Source organism: Manacus vitellinus, unplaced genomic scaffold (assembly GCF_001715985.3).
Source record: "Manacus vitellinus isolate BGI_N305 unplaced genomic scaffold, ASM171598v3 scaffold_8_pilon, whole genome shotgun sequence".
NCBI classification, from domain to species: Eukaryota; Metazoa; Chordata; class Aves; order Passeriformes; family Pipridae; genus Manacus; species Manacus vitellinus.
The window spans coordinates 15,555,620-15,571,890 of record NW_021940864.1 but is presented as its reverse complement, the minus strand read 5'-3'; the positions used below and the strand labels follow the sequence as shown (position 1 = coordinate 15,571,890).

At 39.6% G+C, this 16,271-nt stretch overlaps 1 protein-coding gene across 1 annotated transcript in view; it reads left to right on the top strand.

Moving 5' to 3' along the window:
• The first annotated feature begins 991 nt into the window (after positions 1-991).
• Positions 992-16,271, top strand: part of PLB1 (phospholipase B1) — a 70,190-nt gene continuing 54,910 nt past the window's right edge. Inside the window, exons 1-10 of the mRNA XM_018085052.2 lie at positions 992-1,035; positions 1,585-1,636; positions 2,808-2,894; positions 3,365-3,427; positions 4,758-4,840; positions 7,314-7,392; positions 7,949-8,053; positions 9,499-9,588; positions 14,780-14,848; positions 15,667-15,747. Of these exons, the coding sequence (XP_017940541.2) occupies positions 1,007-1,035; positions 1,585-1,636; positions 2,808-2,894; positions 3,365-3,427; positions 4,758-4,840; positions 7,314-7,392; positions 7,949-8,053; positions 9,499-9,588; positions 14,780-14,848; positions 15,667-15,747 (738 nt within the window). The 5' untranslated portion in view covers positions 992-1,006. The remainder of the gene's footprint in view (positions 1,036-1,584; positions 1,637-2,807; positions 2,895-3,364; positions 3,428-4,757; positions 4,841-7,313; positions 7,393-7,948; positions 8,054-9,498; positions 9,589-14,779; positions 14,849-15,666; positions 15,748-16,271) is intronic.

Genomic DNA, 16,271 nt, shown 5'->3' with positions numbered 1-16,271 from the left:
CTTAAAACTTGAGCAAATTGATTTAACAGCTCACCGGCGGGAGCTCCAGGCTCTACTGGGCTGCAGAGCAGGTGCAGCACAAGCACACTGCAGGGGAGTAAGGGACACTTGAGGGATGGGGTAGCTGGGGGACATGAGTACAGTCATCCTGGGTTACCTATGCTGGCTTCAGAGAGACCATCTGGGTAGGCAAATAGCAGTGAAGAAGGCATGCCACAGGCTGCTGCAAGATTCTTAAATGCCCAACTGGGGGTTTTGGGCTGCTATTACTACCCATGATACAGTCTCTTCAGGTGTGTGCTTGCTGCCCATGCTAGCTCAGTGAAATCTTGTGTGAGTTTGCCTGTACAGTGCTGCCATGTGTTTAGGATTTACACTGGGGCTGCCAAAGATGCACCACATCTCTGAATTCATCCCCTATCAGCTGGTTCCAGCTGGCTCTGAAGGCAGCCTTTACTTGTTTGAAGGGCAGTGCAAGTAAAACCTTAAGGTCCACTGAAATGCTGAGTAACATATATTTCCATGATCCTTCTCTCAAAATCATCTTCCTAGTGTCTTAACTCTTCAACATCATCTCTATTTCCCTGTGAAAGGGGTTTGAAACCTGGCAACTCATCAGTTCTTCAGGAGGCTGCCTCTGTAGCCCTTTCCAGTAGCTTCATTTCTATAGCTGCCTGTATTTAAGTCCACCTACACTACCTGAGAGATGGGAATGGAGGTTTCTGCCCTGTGTCTGGAGGCAAACTGAGACATGAAGCCTTCACTTCTAAAGGTGAAGAGCAAAACCAGGAAGAACAGCTGCAGAGGGCCTTGGGCATACCTCTCATGTCTGCCAAAAGATCACCAGACTTTACGTGTCTGGCTGTTTAGTTCTGTTGGGTTTATAATGAAACAGCAGAGTAGCAGTCCGTTGGATGCAGAAATCACCTAACCTGTGTTTTGTCATTCAGTTCTCATTAGCAGTTTTAATCCCACGGTCCTACACCTGTCCCCTCTGCCGGACACAATGGGAGCAACGTCAGACAGTCAAGCCATGTAAGTCTGAGGGGCTTTTGGCTGGGCAGTTTTACAGGTGATTTACAGATTTACAGCTGGAAATGTGGAGGATGGAAACCTTTGATGCTGGAGCACTTCAATGGACACAGAATATGTTCAGTACCAGCAGAGGCTGCATAAACAGTCCAGGGACAGACCCTGCCACTGTCGCCCAATTTCCACCTCTCAGAACCAGGACGAACAAAGCCCAGTGTGTGCTTTGGGGTCTGGATCACCTGCCTTAACATCATGTCTCCTCTTTACACTGCAAAACAAATTTTTGGCTCAAATAGAGTTAGAGGTGTGCCTACCAAGCTGTGTCTGCTGTTTTCTCCTAAGTGCACATGTCTAAAAGTGAGATACTTGAATATGAGCTAATCACCCCAGGCTCTCTGTGTAGCACAGATGTCTAATCTTAACACATTTAGGAGAGAAAAGATTAATCCAACCTGAAGCCTTAAATGTCATTTGATTTAATGGTAAAAAATCAGCCTAAGCTTTACCCTTACTGACTTTTTCATAGTTTCTCTCTTCCTTTCTGCTTTACAGAGACCTCCTGCATCAAGCTAAAGAAATAGTGGAGCTCATGAAAGAGAATCAGGTTTGTTTAAAGCACAGGACAATTCAGAAAGCATGGTGTTGAAGCAGAAAAAGGCAGAAAAGTGATTTAATGCTTTAAACAGCACTCAAAAATCTTTTCAAAACAGAAAATGCTGTTTCTTGAGGTTAATAGACTTCGGTCTTTCTGTGCCTTTCAAGTAAAGAGTTTTGTTCTTGAAAGTATCCTACCTTGTTTACATTTGTAAGAGTGGCTGAAGAGTTTGGTAGGGAAGCCAATATGTTTATTTTCTGTTGGCTAAGGATGTGAGACCTCTGCTAGCTACACTCTGTAACTGTGCCAGTGTTTCTGAGAAGCCAACCCAAAATAATAATTCTTAGTATTTGTCTCTTCAGTTCTTTTTTGGTCTTTTAAGAACATGTTTTCAAAAAGGACAGTAAAGGCCTAGATATGCTTTGACTGATGCTGGTGAGAGCTTGAATTATCACTCATGGCTGAGTGCTTTGTAAATCCCATCCTGGAGTTTTAAGCATTCATTTTTCTTTTATTCATAACCACAAGGCATGTTATTTTGTAAAATGGTCTTGAAATAATGGGAAAATGTAATTGCCAAGGCAATTCTGCTGCTGGCTCTTCACTCTACAGGGAGCCCATCACACTGTTTGTATGTGGACTTGGCATACAGTTTTGTGGAACTGTGTGGTTCTAACCAATGCTCTTCAAGAATGTTGAGAATTGACTAATAAATATAGCACAAACAAACAGGGCTCTAGCTCTCAGATTTTTAACTCCAGTCTATATCCCACTGATGTGATCCATTCTCAGCAGTTCAGGAACCTTAACCCTATTGATAAGCTGCAACAGTGATGGAAAGAAGCAACATCGAGCTTTGTGCTAAGCTGTTCATGCCCATTTTTTCCAATAGAGTCTCCACTGGCAACAGCAATTTCAGGCTCTATCCTGAGCTCTTTGTAGATGTGCATTCAGCAGCATCTGATGATTGTAGCACTTGCTGCCTAACCATCCATTTACTGACTCCTCTAGGGAAAAGCTGGATGGATTGTTGAATGGAAAGGATTGAGATGGCCAGGGATGGGCTGTGGGCTACTGCTTGATCTTACTGATTTAAAGCTAAAGCATGTCATGTGTGAGAAAGGAAAATAGCAAATAGATCTGCTATCCTCCTATTCCTTTATTCTTTTTTTCCTTCCAGTTGATGGACTTCCAGAATGACTGGAAACTAATCACAGTGTTTTTTAGTGCTGAAAATCCATGTTCCTCCTGTGCTTCCACAAAACTGGTAAGCGTTTAGTTGGGTGGTTTAGCAGTCAAGGCAGATGGTTAAGATACTTTCCCACACTCTGCTGTCTGCCACAGTGAACTGAAGGAGTAGATAGGTCTGGGATGCTGGAATGGTTCTATCCGGTGATGTAAGCTCCTGACACAGTGTGGTTTGTATTTATATACATCTATATTTAATTTGTCATCTCAAGTCTGAGATGCCTTAGTGGAACAACTGTTTTCCACCTTCAAGTAGAAAGTTACTTTTTTTCACATCCCTGTCTTTTTTTATATATATGTCAGGTTGTCTATTTGTAGGCAGTTAAATTAGTTCCATGTTATTGTTGTTGGCTAAGGCTGAATTCTCACTGTAGTGGTTCTTAATAACCCTTCAGTACACAGCTCAACACACAGGGTTTGTGACTTATAGACAATGGATAACTTTGTTTTTTCTACTAGTTTTGATGGCATTTCTCCTCTAATTTACAGAAGAACTGCACATTGGAAAACCTGGAACAACTTAAAGCTGTCTTGGATTTCTTGTATAGGAAGGTAAGATGTATTCATCAACCCTGAATAGCTGAATCCTTTGTGTATTTTTCCAGTCTCCCTTACTAGACTAGGGCTGGTACCACTCTTCACGTGGCTTAGAACACCAGTTTCATTGACTCCAGCTCCCTGGACTTGTTTGTTTTCACTAAGTGTTTTACTCATGCTTTTAAAAACCTGATACATGCAAACAGAAAGAAGGGATGGGTAACTGCTCTATTTTGCAACACAAATTGACGTTACCACTCAATCTTTCTTTTAGTGATTTTTAAGTACTTACATTTTTAAGTAATTTTTAAAGTAATTTTAAAGTAATGTCTATGAAAAATGGAGTACATCTGTCTAGACCTGAAAGTCATGCTTAACAGGACTGTTGGTGAAAATAACTGATAGCTAATTACTGGATGTGTGGAACAGGTAGGCAGGGTACAGGCAGCTAACTACATAGTGATGACTTTTACAGACCAGGGAAAACATGTATTAAAATAAGTATAATGGATCTTTTTTTCCTATTATGTGTTCATTTTAAGATCTCAGCCTTTCTAAAGGTCTTCCAGCTGACTGAGAAAAGAATTATCTGCTTATCTAGGATGGTTTCTGGGAAGCATTCTGTGGTGTGTCTTGGTCTGCTAACGAATAGTAGACTAGACAAGGATAGATCACTACTAAAGCAGACTATAAACTGTTTATCCGAATTATTTCAATAGTATTTTCCAATAATTTTGTTTTGCTGCATTGAAGGCCTACAGCATATTCTAAACCTGTTACAGTTTGATTGCGTCAGGCCACAAGCACTTGTTTTTCTCTGACTGACTTCAACAAATGCTGTGCATGGGTGAAGTTCCACCCACGTATTCTCTTCAGATTCTCTCCACTATTATTTCCAGAATTTGTTTATGTGCACTTGTAAAAGTGAAATATCATTATGTAAACAAAAAGCTGCTTTCTGCTTGGGGGAGAGGTGAGGTGGGTTGCATGAGTGCTTGTGCTATTGTACAACATGTTTCATCCCCAGCTTTGCATTGGTATGTTGCCACATAGATAATAGTTCCTAGTTCATTTGAGTTTAAATTAGTTGGCTGTTGGCCATTTTGGTTATGTAAAATTAATTACTGTGTCTCAGTCAAGAAGTCATGGTCACAAGTACTTCATAAATGATGATCCTAGATGGCAGGCACAGGAGCAGGATTCAGGGCAGAATTGGCAAAGATCATTGATTTTATGCAGGCAGAATCCCAGGCTTGGGAATCTGTAGACATGATCTACTGTTATTGCTACTTACTGATCTTTAATTGCAAAAATAGCATGATTAATTTTTACTTTATTACTGCAGGTTCCCAAGGCCTTCGTAAATCTAGTGGATTCCACTGAGCTTGCAACTGCCTCTCCTGCATGCCAAGATTACAGTAATGCCAGGTAGCAGGTTTCTTTAAATTCTGTCTCCTGCTGGTGTTCAGCATATAGCTATATATATGTATTGATTTCATAACTGAACTAGAGTCTTCTGAACAGTTTTTCTGCCCTTAATACAAAAGTATGTAAAAGATTTTAAATCTTCACTTTGTTTCTGATAAATTCTTTCAGAAAGGTTTTTTTTTTACTAGGAAGAGAGTAGGTGCTTTTAATCCTGTCAGGTTGGATAGCATGTTTAAACAGTGGGTCAAAGTGAGCGGAAAAAGAGAAAGCCTTGATGCTGTACAAACTCTGTTCACCAAGAGCTAAAGCATTGGTGTGTTATCAACAGTTTTAGCCACAAATCCAAAACACAGTATGGTCTGCTATGAAGAAAGTTAACTCCATCCCAGCCAGACTCAGTACTGAGATTATGGCCATGAGGGTGCACAGTCTAGCTATCCTCAGTTCTTTATTCACTATATATATACTATTTCTGTTCTGCAGTTCTCAAGTAAAAAACACTGTAGGCACTTCAGAAGTTTAAGTTTCTAGATATCAGTGTTCTCAAAATGAGTAACTGACCTTACAGGACGTTGTTAGGCTATTGGAAAGCTACTACTTGAGCTTAGGATGTGGTAGGATGGATAACATCCAACTTGTCAGTTCCTTATGATAACTGCATCCATCTCTCTTCTTTCCTCAGTACTTTGAAACAAGCGTGTGAGTAGTTTGTCCTGATTTAGTATGGAGTAGGAGTGTGCACATGGGCTGTTATGGTGGAGTAGTTTACAGCTGATGAGATTACACTCCATCTTACTCCACAGTAATTTTTTTTCCTGTGCTCATGGCAAAAGACACCATACATACAAATATAGTCATCCTGAAGTGTTTCACAAGCTTTGCATGTGTACAATCTCGGAGACTTTCTGGTGGAAAGGGGGAAGAGGTCTGGCTGCCATGTAACCATGTACTTAACAACAAGTACGAGCAGAGGAGAAGCTTTCCTTGTTAAAAGTGACTACATGGAACACTCTACTTATTTCTCCTGCACAGGCATTAGAGAGAAAAATGTGAGAAAGGTGGAAAAGATGGATTTAGGAATACAGGCCTTGCAATGCACTGAAGGTTTTAAAAATAAAATTAAATAAATCCGTTTTTTCCTCTGAGAAATTTTTATATTTCCTTTTTTATTTAAGGCAATTTGCTTTCTTATTGTCAGCATGCTGTGTTCATAGCTGTGTTTATCTGGTTGAACAGTTCCACCAGTTTGCAAGTCTTGTGCTTTATTGTTTGGTAAACTTAGCCTCTGGCACAGAACTTCTCCCAGATAAGATCCTCAGCTTTTGACCACTAAGTCCTCATTTTGAACTGTACTTTGAGAAAAAAGCATAAACCGATACAAAAGCATGAAATTTCAGGAGTCCAAGAGGATATCAGTGGTTGACACTCCCAGTCCCATGTCAGTACTGAACTTTAGGCATTGAAGTGTGGGACACAATAATGATTTAAAGTTCCTTCCCTTATTAGTTTCTTACTAACTAGAAGTGTCTGCACTAAAAGTAATGCATGAACCCTGTTTTTAGTCGTGTAATTCTCTTCATGTATTTTATGAGGTCCTTCTGTTAGGCTTGGGTAAGATTCTAATCCTGAGTTGATAATTCTTTCACTCACGAGTAGTGATAATAGCACTTTAACAGAAAACTCTCATTTTTATGGGTTTAGCTAGAGTTCTGGGAAAAAATGAGAATCTGATCCTGGCACGTACTTATTGCTTATATCTGCAAACCCTATAAAAAATTTCTCAAATCCCGGTCCATTCAGGAATTTTCAGCTGAGTATATCTTTGCTGGAACCCGGCTAATCTTACATGTATCTCATGTATCTTATATTGTTCCTGTGTACAGCCTTGGGAGCTCTAAGAGTTCTCCAACCAGCTGCAAAAATATGCAGTATGCACATCTCACCTTGCAGGTCAGAAATCTGACTGAGATTGGTTAGCTGCCCGACAGTGCATAAATCCTTTAGCATATACAACCTTCAGTGACATCGAGCTTCCATCCACATTTCGAGATGCAAAATACTAAGGAAACTCGATGCCAAATACAAAGGAAAAAGTTCCTGTGGGAGTATTTTGATTTTTTTTTTTCAATTTTACTGTGTGACTATAGAGAGGGAAATGTTTGAAAACTAGTGTAGCTGCTATTTTAAGTCTGAGCATGCTGCTAGCTTGTGAGACCCTGTGCTAATCAAATTCTGGCATACTTGTCATCGGACTAGGCTTTCAAATCAAGAAGCAATTCAAAGCTCTGGACATGGAAATATATATCATTCTATGTTTATATAAAAAAATCAGTGTGTTCCATGTAGCTTTCTCAACATATGCAACAAATTAGTCTTCAATATGTGCATGTCAGTGGTTTAAAAGAGTTCATGCTATCTATCTTGTTTATTGAAATTTCATAATGTCTTTAATGTTTTTCATTCTTTTCTGCAGCAATCCAGACAAGAATCAGTGCAATTGTGTTGGTGAATGCTCCACATTAGATGATAGCATATTGAGGTGGTCCTATCAGGTATGGCATCTTCTGTGTTGTTTGGCTCTCAAAGTGCTAGACACATCTATTCATTTTCCAGATGGGACTAAAATGAGGAGTTAAGGGAGGAATAACAGTGAGGAAGTTGAGTAGCAGCTTTTTTACCACATATCCATAATAATCCTGATCCCTTTTCTTACATCAGGAATATTGATGGTAAGTTCTCTCTATACCTGTGTAATCTTAGTATCTCTTGAAGAGGCAAACTTTCTGTTAAGACAGAGACAGTTCTGCTGGAGTTCTTTTTAAACATGTCACATTTAAAAATGTGACATTTCATTGCCTTGCTAAGCTTGGTGCCCTTTCAAAGAAAATTATGGTAAACCAATGTATCTTTCTCACTGTTACAAGGATTTTTCTAGTTGTTGTGTAAGTAGATTTCATTAAATTACTGTCTTTGTTCTCGATTACACAATTTTATTTTTGTGTTTTATTAGGGATGGGGATAATTTCAATTTAATTTAAGCCCTGATGAATTGCACATATATTAGGCTCTATCTGATAGTACTCATCTGATTAAATGTTGTATATTTAGGATGCTTGGGAAAAACTACTGGAATCTGAGAGGTTTGATCGGAGGGATGACTTCACTGTTGTTCTTCAGCCTTCTCTCCAAGAAAGAAATCTGATGCTCAGACTGGTGAGTAAACTCAAGTTGTTTCTTTCTTTCTGCTTTGTGTCTGCTAAGACTGGATGCAATGTTTAGCTGATTTTCCTGTCTATGCTGTGTGTAATGCTAGAAGACAATGGTAGTCAGGCACAGGAAAAACACACATCAGGATCAGATACAGAGGTCCTGAGAGTGGAACTTGCTTCAAACAGCTCCAGCCAGAGATCCTGTGTTTTTTGAATGCTGTGTTCCTGGAGAAATCAAGTTATGGGCCTCTGTAGCCTAGGTCACAAGAGTCTGGAAATTGTCAGTGCTGCTAATCACTGATCATGCTCATGTGTTTGGCAATGAAGGCAAAAAGTGGGTAACGTGAACTATTTAAAAAGGGTTAGAGGGCCAAAAGATAAAGGCATTTGTAAGCTGTGTTAGAAAGTACAGTTATTTCCCTGCAGTGAGATTAATGCAGTTTGGGAACTTGGGAATTGAATTTTTTTCTGGTATAGCCAGTGGAGAATGAGTATAGCTAGTGTTGCCTGGGATGTCAGGCATGATTTTGTCATGAGTGATCTTTAAAGGGAAGTTCAAAGGTAAAGGCTTTCTAAGATCTGGCAATGAAGAAGGAAAATATTACTTTCTAGATAACAGTTCACTTTGAGTGATGTATCAAAATCCAACACATTAGGTGATTATTTGTAAAACAGGTTAATGGTGAGTCATGGTCTGGTTTCTGAGCATTATAATAGCTCCTTGAATTTGAGGTAATTCCATTGCTCCCCTCAGCTCAGTATCAGAACAAAGGGAACTGGAAGAAGAAGTTTGTCTTCCAGGAAGGGTACAGTCTGCTATGTTGCAAACGTGTCTTCTTGCTGCTGGGTCATCTTTCACCACTTTGTTGGTGGCTGATCCATATGCAAATGGCAGACTTCTAACTTTCATGGCACTATTTTTTCTCTTAGTGAATTGCTCTGTTATTTCTTTAGATGCCATTGTATGTCATAGGAGGATTCTTTATTTCTTCTGATTTGTGATATGGCTGCAGGCCACCATGTGTAACCTTCCAAACTCTTCCAACAATTAGGTTTACTTTAAAATTGAGCATGTTCTCTTAAGGCAAATTGCACTATTTAAATGCATATTTTAGCTAGAAAAAGTGTTGCTTATTCCAAATCATTCAAATGATCACACCTGTATGTCTTTCTGCTCTACTGTATGTCACTATTGTGATCATGCTGTGTTGTTGCTGTGGTTTTCTTGTCCTGTTGATGTGCAACAATCATTTACAAAAACGACATCTTTCTGTTTTGACACACCAGTAGTAACTGAGATCATTAATAAGTGGCTTAAAGAGAACACAAGAGATTGATTTTCTTGTGAATATGAATATTATTTTATAGATTAAAAATGTTTGTGGCTGAATATTTCATCTTTCCATACTCTTAATTCTTTTCTCATGCTCAAAATACTTTCTCTTTCAGGGCAAGGACAGTTTGACTACTGCATCAAAGACACAAGTGAAAACTCTGGAAGACTATATTTTCATGGCTGTGGGCCTCTGGAACAACATGGTAAGCAGTACCAGTTTCTTACTGGACTTAGTATGGCTGCCTGGTAGCAACTCCACACCAGCCAGGCTTTGAGTAGCAAGGAGGTGGGGGAAGGAAGACTTCTATCCTCAGCTGTACAGAGAGACTGCTCTTAAATAAAGCTAAATGCCCTACACTCCCAAGACTAATCTCGGTCTTTTCAGTGGCTGCTACTTAGTATGAAGAACTTTTTAGAAACGTTTTCAAAGTAGCCCTTTGGGAAGACTCATGGAGTAAATGAGCTGTGACAGACCCTTCTTTTGCTAGTCTTACCTCTGTGACAGCACAGCACAGGGCAACTGAGGCTCATCCTAACTTGGGATTATAGCAATTATACTCCTCTCTACTCTGTCCTCTCTCTATCCTGCATCCCTGGCACCCTTTACTAATGAGTCTCATACTGTTCTCTTCCTCAGCTATTACTTTTCTGCTGATGATGCTCATAGTAAAAAGGTGATAGACAACCTTGAGGAGCTCTTTTTACTTCCTCAGGGGTTGGATGTCCTGTCTAGCTGAGGAAAGCCAACAAATGGTGCCTTCTACTAGATGGGAGAGATTGTCTGAGGGGAGACATGGACTTTCTGACCCACTCAACCTTGAACACCATGATCAGTTCTATAGGAGGCTGTTTCCCACTGCAGACTTGAGCTGCTGACACACAGCATTTATGTGTGTGATTAAGTGGGTGCATATACAGCTAGAGGTGTTTCATTTTAAAATTAATGGTAGGGGCAAGTGAAGAAATGTGCATTGCTTTTCAATGTGAATGAGACAAAAAGGCAGGCATTTGGAGTTGAACTCAGCAGACCAAAGGAAGATATCGTTGCTTAGTGTATATGCCCTGATATCAGTTGTTTTGGATAAGATATTGATCTTTCTATTCCTTCTTCGAAAGGTTCAACATTTTAAGCTTTTTTTCTAATAAATTTATAACACATCTCTTTTTTATTAAAAAGAATCTATAATGGTCAATTAAGCTTGATTAAATATAAAAGACTTTTTGCTTGTTTTGCAGTCCACGTGTAATAAGATTTTATTCTGAGAGCTGCTGCTATTCTTGTGTCTGTCTAAATTATACTAAGCATGAAGGAAAAAGACTGTACTGCAACTGCCTTTTAGTAAAACACGTTTAAAAATAAATTCTTGCAGTTTGGCAAGTTCTTGTTTCCTTTTATGCTAATTCTAGCAGTAGTAATGCTGTTGTAGCCCTGATCAATTGAAGAATCAGGATTTGCAGGAAGAGGCTTCTATTCAACCAGATGATATATCTAGAAAAATGGTAGTCACTTTAATAAAAGATGTTATCTTATAGTTAAAGTTAATATGACTTTAGTTAGTTAGTAGGAGGCCTTGGAACACCCACGCTGGCTCCAGTTATCTCCTTTGCTGTTATCTGTGATATTCTTTGTGATAATGTCAAAGTTCTTACCTCAGTTCTTCTATCATAAAATAGATTCATGATAGATGCATATTGGCACCTTTATTGTTGTTCTACCTTAGTCCCACTAGGCAATTAGTTTTACTAGTTGAATGAGCAAAGCAAATGCTGAAGGTGAGGTTCCTGAAGTGTCAATTAAACATTTTCTCCGTTTCTGGCAGTTCTCTGTAAAGAAACTGAGTTACTTCACCTGCCTATGTCTGTCCACATCAGCATTGGAGATATTTATCTGGATCACACAACTACAGTCACCCAAACATGACCTATAGGACACTAGAAAGCAATGGCATATCCTCAGATACTAACCGTCGTAAATATTGAAGCTAGTTGGGAGCAATCCACTCTAAGTATGAACATTCAGTTTGCTGTGAAAAGTGGTCCTTTACATCTGCTTAGCATGGTTTTTCCATCAGCAGATTTTTGAAATGAAATGCTGAATATATTTTCAGCTAGACCAGAAAAGGAATGATTCTGGCTGGAAAGGCACCACAATGCCACCAGTTTGCCAGCCCATTTTGTGCCTCTCGAGCAGGAATTGTTTGGGGCCAGTTGAATTCTGTGTTGGATTCTAAGATCCATCTAAATGTGACAACAGATCAGGGCTTATCAGTGGTAAGCTGACATCTGACTTTGAGTCATGTCCCTTTCTGTTACCAGACTGCAATTAGCAGACTTCAGGTGCTTCTAATGGGCTTTGCTTTCATTTTTTTCCCCAAGTCTAGACTATAGCATATTTTTTCTTTTTTTCCTTATGACCTCTTTCTGTCCAGCTTTTAGATTTCAATTCATGCAGAATCCAATACTAGGCATCTTGAATAGTCTTTATAAGGAGTTGTGAAAGTATCATCCCCATCTGAAACAAGTGTGTTAGCTCCGCCAAATCCAGGCTCTGTAGAAGGGGAGAGGGCCAGGATTTATCTTCTGAAGTTCAATAACTTGTGCAGACATAGTCAGTCAACTCAGTCCTGGTTTTCTGCCCTCTCAAATTCTTATACTAAGATTGCAACAAATTCTTTCTGTCCCTTCAGGTGACATTTTTTTATTTGCATCTTCTGCCAGCAGAAGAGCCTTCCTCTTTCCCTCTGCTTCATTTTTCTGTCTCCAAACTTTTTCTGCATAGACTTTATTTGTCCTCCTGTGCTCTGTCCTTGAGCAAGCCATCCTTTGGCATGTTACTCTATTCTTGTCACTTTAATTGTTAGGAGCATTTTGTGGAAAAAGCAGAGATGAAAAACCATAAGCAAAATGAAGTGGTGCTTTTAAGGATGGTTGCATTAGGGCAGTAATCCAGACTCAAGTAGTGAGCCTGCTGTGGAGCCACCAGAACCAGAGCACTGTCATAAAGGAGACAAATACCAAATTTGCTTTATTTCAGAGTTTTTCTTCAGTGTGAGGTGATTCTTCTAGTGAGGAGACAGCGTAGGTGATCTGGAGGAAGAGCAAAATGGGGCAAACCCACATCTTGCCACCGGTGTGAGGGAAGACAATACGAATGGCAGCATTCCCCTCAACTCATTTTCCTGTCTGTTTTCCTGACTCCTCTTTGATTTAGTGGAATATCTGTAGTACAGCTGGCAGTCATCAGAAAGGGATGTCTGTGGGTTGATTTCTTGTTTGCCTGTGATGGTATTCTGCTGTGATGTAAAGGCAGATACGAAAGATGCTTTCAGCATAAAAAGCACTGGCAGGTGTCCTCACCTGATAAAGGTGACTCCAGTTCTACTGGGAAGTCCAGCTAACAGTTTATACTGACTTCTTTAAAAACTAAAGAAAAACCAAGCCATAATGCAGTCTTGGGAACTGATAGGAAGTCAAGATCATGACTTGTGGAGCAGAAACACAGCAGAATGAAACTCTTCCTGCACTCTGCCAGGGTGCCTTTACCTTCCTTGTTTCGCAGCTTGATATCAGCCTCTTTCCTGTAATAAATATCTGCTTATTGGCCAAAGGGCAAAATCTTGAAAATCTAGTGGCAATTGGCCATAGGGCTGCACTTCAGCCTGTCTGAGAAGAAGCTGAGCTAGCAGGGGCTGCGGGCTTGTCCTAGGCAGGGCTGGATATTTTACCAAAACAGTTTGAGCTCTCCAGGAGCGGTGCAATTCATATGCTAAGCACGCCAGAGACCAGTCAGCTAAATGACATTGGGCAGCTTGGAAAAGCTGAGGGAGGTTGGTTGTTTACTTGGACAGCTTTGATGTTTACCACAGAGAGGCTGATTGATTAATTTTGGTGAATGCCTACCATTTTACCAGTGGATGTATATCTGGGGCAAAGCTCCTTTCATGTGTTTTAAGAGCTTCATGTCTTTTACCATTCTTTTGTGTAACAAACAACCAAAAACCAAAACAATCCTATCCTGCAAGCAAGAGAGAAAATGAAACCAGGCAAGGACCTGGATGGGAGAGAACAGCACCAGGAGGCTGCCTCTGCCTCTCTTCTGTGTTCAGGGATTTACACTGACTTAGAACCTGCTGCAGTACCAGAGCAGACTGGCACACCAACCGGCCTGCACAATAGATGTGCTGGAATCCAGGGGAGGTTTTGTCTGGCCACAGTACAGACTTGGCAAGCCATTTCCCAATCAGGACCTTGCAGCTGTGCTGCACAGGAGCTGTCAGTCTTTGCTGGAAGAACAGTGTGTCTGAGCCATCTGGAACTTACTGCCTTCTGGAGAAATTTGTTCTCGTCACCCAAATCCCAACAACATACACGTGTCTAATACTTGTTTGAAATTGATTTCCAGCCAAGAAATCCCCCACTGACCCGTGTTCTGCAGGATGATTCTGTGCTGGAAGTATATATTTTCTTTCAAGAATGTAATTAAATAGCTTTTATTCCTCTTATTCCTTTTATTCCCCCCTCTCTCTCTCTCTCTCTCTCGCATACACAGTAAAGCACAGACTGTTTCTTTAATGCTTCTCTAGAAGAATATAAACTCTGAATTTTCTCATTATTTTCATTGATGCAACAACCCAAATAGAATATAACATTCCTGCCCAGAGTGTATCAGTAACATCAAGCCTGCTACTCTTGTATTTTCCAGTCCTTTCCATCCTGTTTATTATGTAGTCTGCTGCTTCTGGCAGCTGCTGTGGTGCCAAACTGAGCAGACATACACTGAGGGATCTAAACCCTAAGCCAATTCCTCTGTGTGTGATTGCAATTTAATTAGCACCCAGCAAGCTGCCTGAGCAGGTGAAGTGATTCTTTGTGGTATTTACCCCTTTGTGCTGTCAGTGTTGAGTTTTGAATCATTCCATAATTTTTCATTACAATCTCTTTTCCATCTTGTTACAAGAAGGCCAATAAATGTAAATGCTATTAAGCCTCTATGTGGAGCTGGAGTGCATCTTTTGATGTTGCCTAACATGTATGAAAATGTAGATAATGAAACAGTTCTGGAAGGTAGGATAAATGAGCAGCACTTACAGGGTCAGCATTCCCAAAAGCAGAGTTAATGTGTGGATGGAAGTTTTAATGACGATGGGAGGACAGTCTGCACATGTGATGAGATGCCTTGTTTTCAGCTCCTTGCTTTTGTAGGTATACATGTGATATGTTATGCATAGATAAATGTTTATCATAAGCAAAAGAAATTTTTAAATATATATGTTTAAATATATATATATGAGCCTGATGGAAGACTCCAGGCATTAGAGCCTTTGCATTGCTGCTGCTCTCCCTTCTCTCCCACACACAGCATGTGTACAATTTCCCTGTTCTCTCCCTTTCCAGATGCAACCAGTTGGACAGAAGCAGCCTTATGGTGTCACAAACATTGTTCAGGTCCAGTGTCCATCTCAGGTAAAAGGGCTTCCATATTATTTTGAGATTTTATTCACTCTACAGAATTTCTAAGTTTCCAAATATTATTTTTGTTTTCTGAAATTCTTGGGAATACACACATGCCCAAGATATTGTGCTGTTAAAAACTGAGTGTTCTTAAACTTTGTTGACACAGACTCTTTATTTTATACAGATGAAACTGAAAACAAGAACTTTTGAAAAAAAATCAGTTAAATCATCTGTGTCAGGTTTTTTTAATTCAAAATATACCTAGCTAATCTGAATTTAATAATTGCAGGTATGAGATGCATTATCAGTATTAAAACATATGTCACCAATAAAATTGAATCCATGTATTTTATATAAGCTAGATTTTTTGTGATTTGACTCTGCTGCCAAGTTTACCTATTTTAGTTCCTGGAGCTGTCAATAATCCAGTAATATCTTCAGGATCTGAGCATGTCAGGTTCAAAGAGGAGGTTCTTGAATGTTTTTGCATTTAAGCTCTGACTTTAATAATTGGATAATGATAAAATATTACTGGCATCCAAAAGCTTCTAAACAGCAATTAAAACATCAAGGAAATTGAATTATGTGTTTTGTTTGATATTAGGTTTAAGGCAAGAGGTGGTGCTGTGCCTAGAGCATACCTAGGGCAAGGCTTCCGACTAGGGACTTTCAGGTCTAACCTGGTTTACTTCACTAATGCAATGTTCATTCAAAAATTAATACTGTAAAGATTATTTTTTTCTCTTTGAAAATGTAGCCAGAATGCTTTAACATCAGCTGACTCTGTTTCCGCTAGTGTTGGTAAACATACTCTCTTCCCTCTGCAGGAAAATCCGTATTTGTTTACATATAGAAATAGTAACTATTCATCTTCCCTGAAGACATCAAACACCAAAGAAACATCTCAGGTACAGTAGGACTGTTTGCATCTGATGGACTGAGTGTTTTCCAGGGAATGGGGCAGGTGGGTGAGAGTGTGTTATAGCCTAAATAAACAGTGCTACCTGGGAAAACTAAATACAAGGTTCCAACTCTTTGTTTCCATGCTTTACTAAATAGTCAGATGCTTAATAGCACATTTTCTCCTTGGTGGGTTTTATAGAGTAGATGTGTTCAGCCACCCTAAAGTAAGTAAGTTTTGCCTTCACTGTTAAGAACCTATGTTAAACATCTGCATAATAATGTTATTTTCCCTGGGATAAGAAGATAGTGGAAATGGAGCTGTTTAGTCCTACCATGGAGGAAACTAGATCAGATCTGACCAGTGTGTGGGTCTGATTTAGTCTCATTTACGCTATAGTAAAAGTGAAGACTAATGGATTTTTCTTTTTTTTTTTTTCCTGAGGTAGTTTCAGATTAGATGTGTGGAGAAAAACAGCTATGATTGTATTTTTTAAGTAGTAGTACTCTGAGCAGAACTTGATGTTCCCAA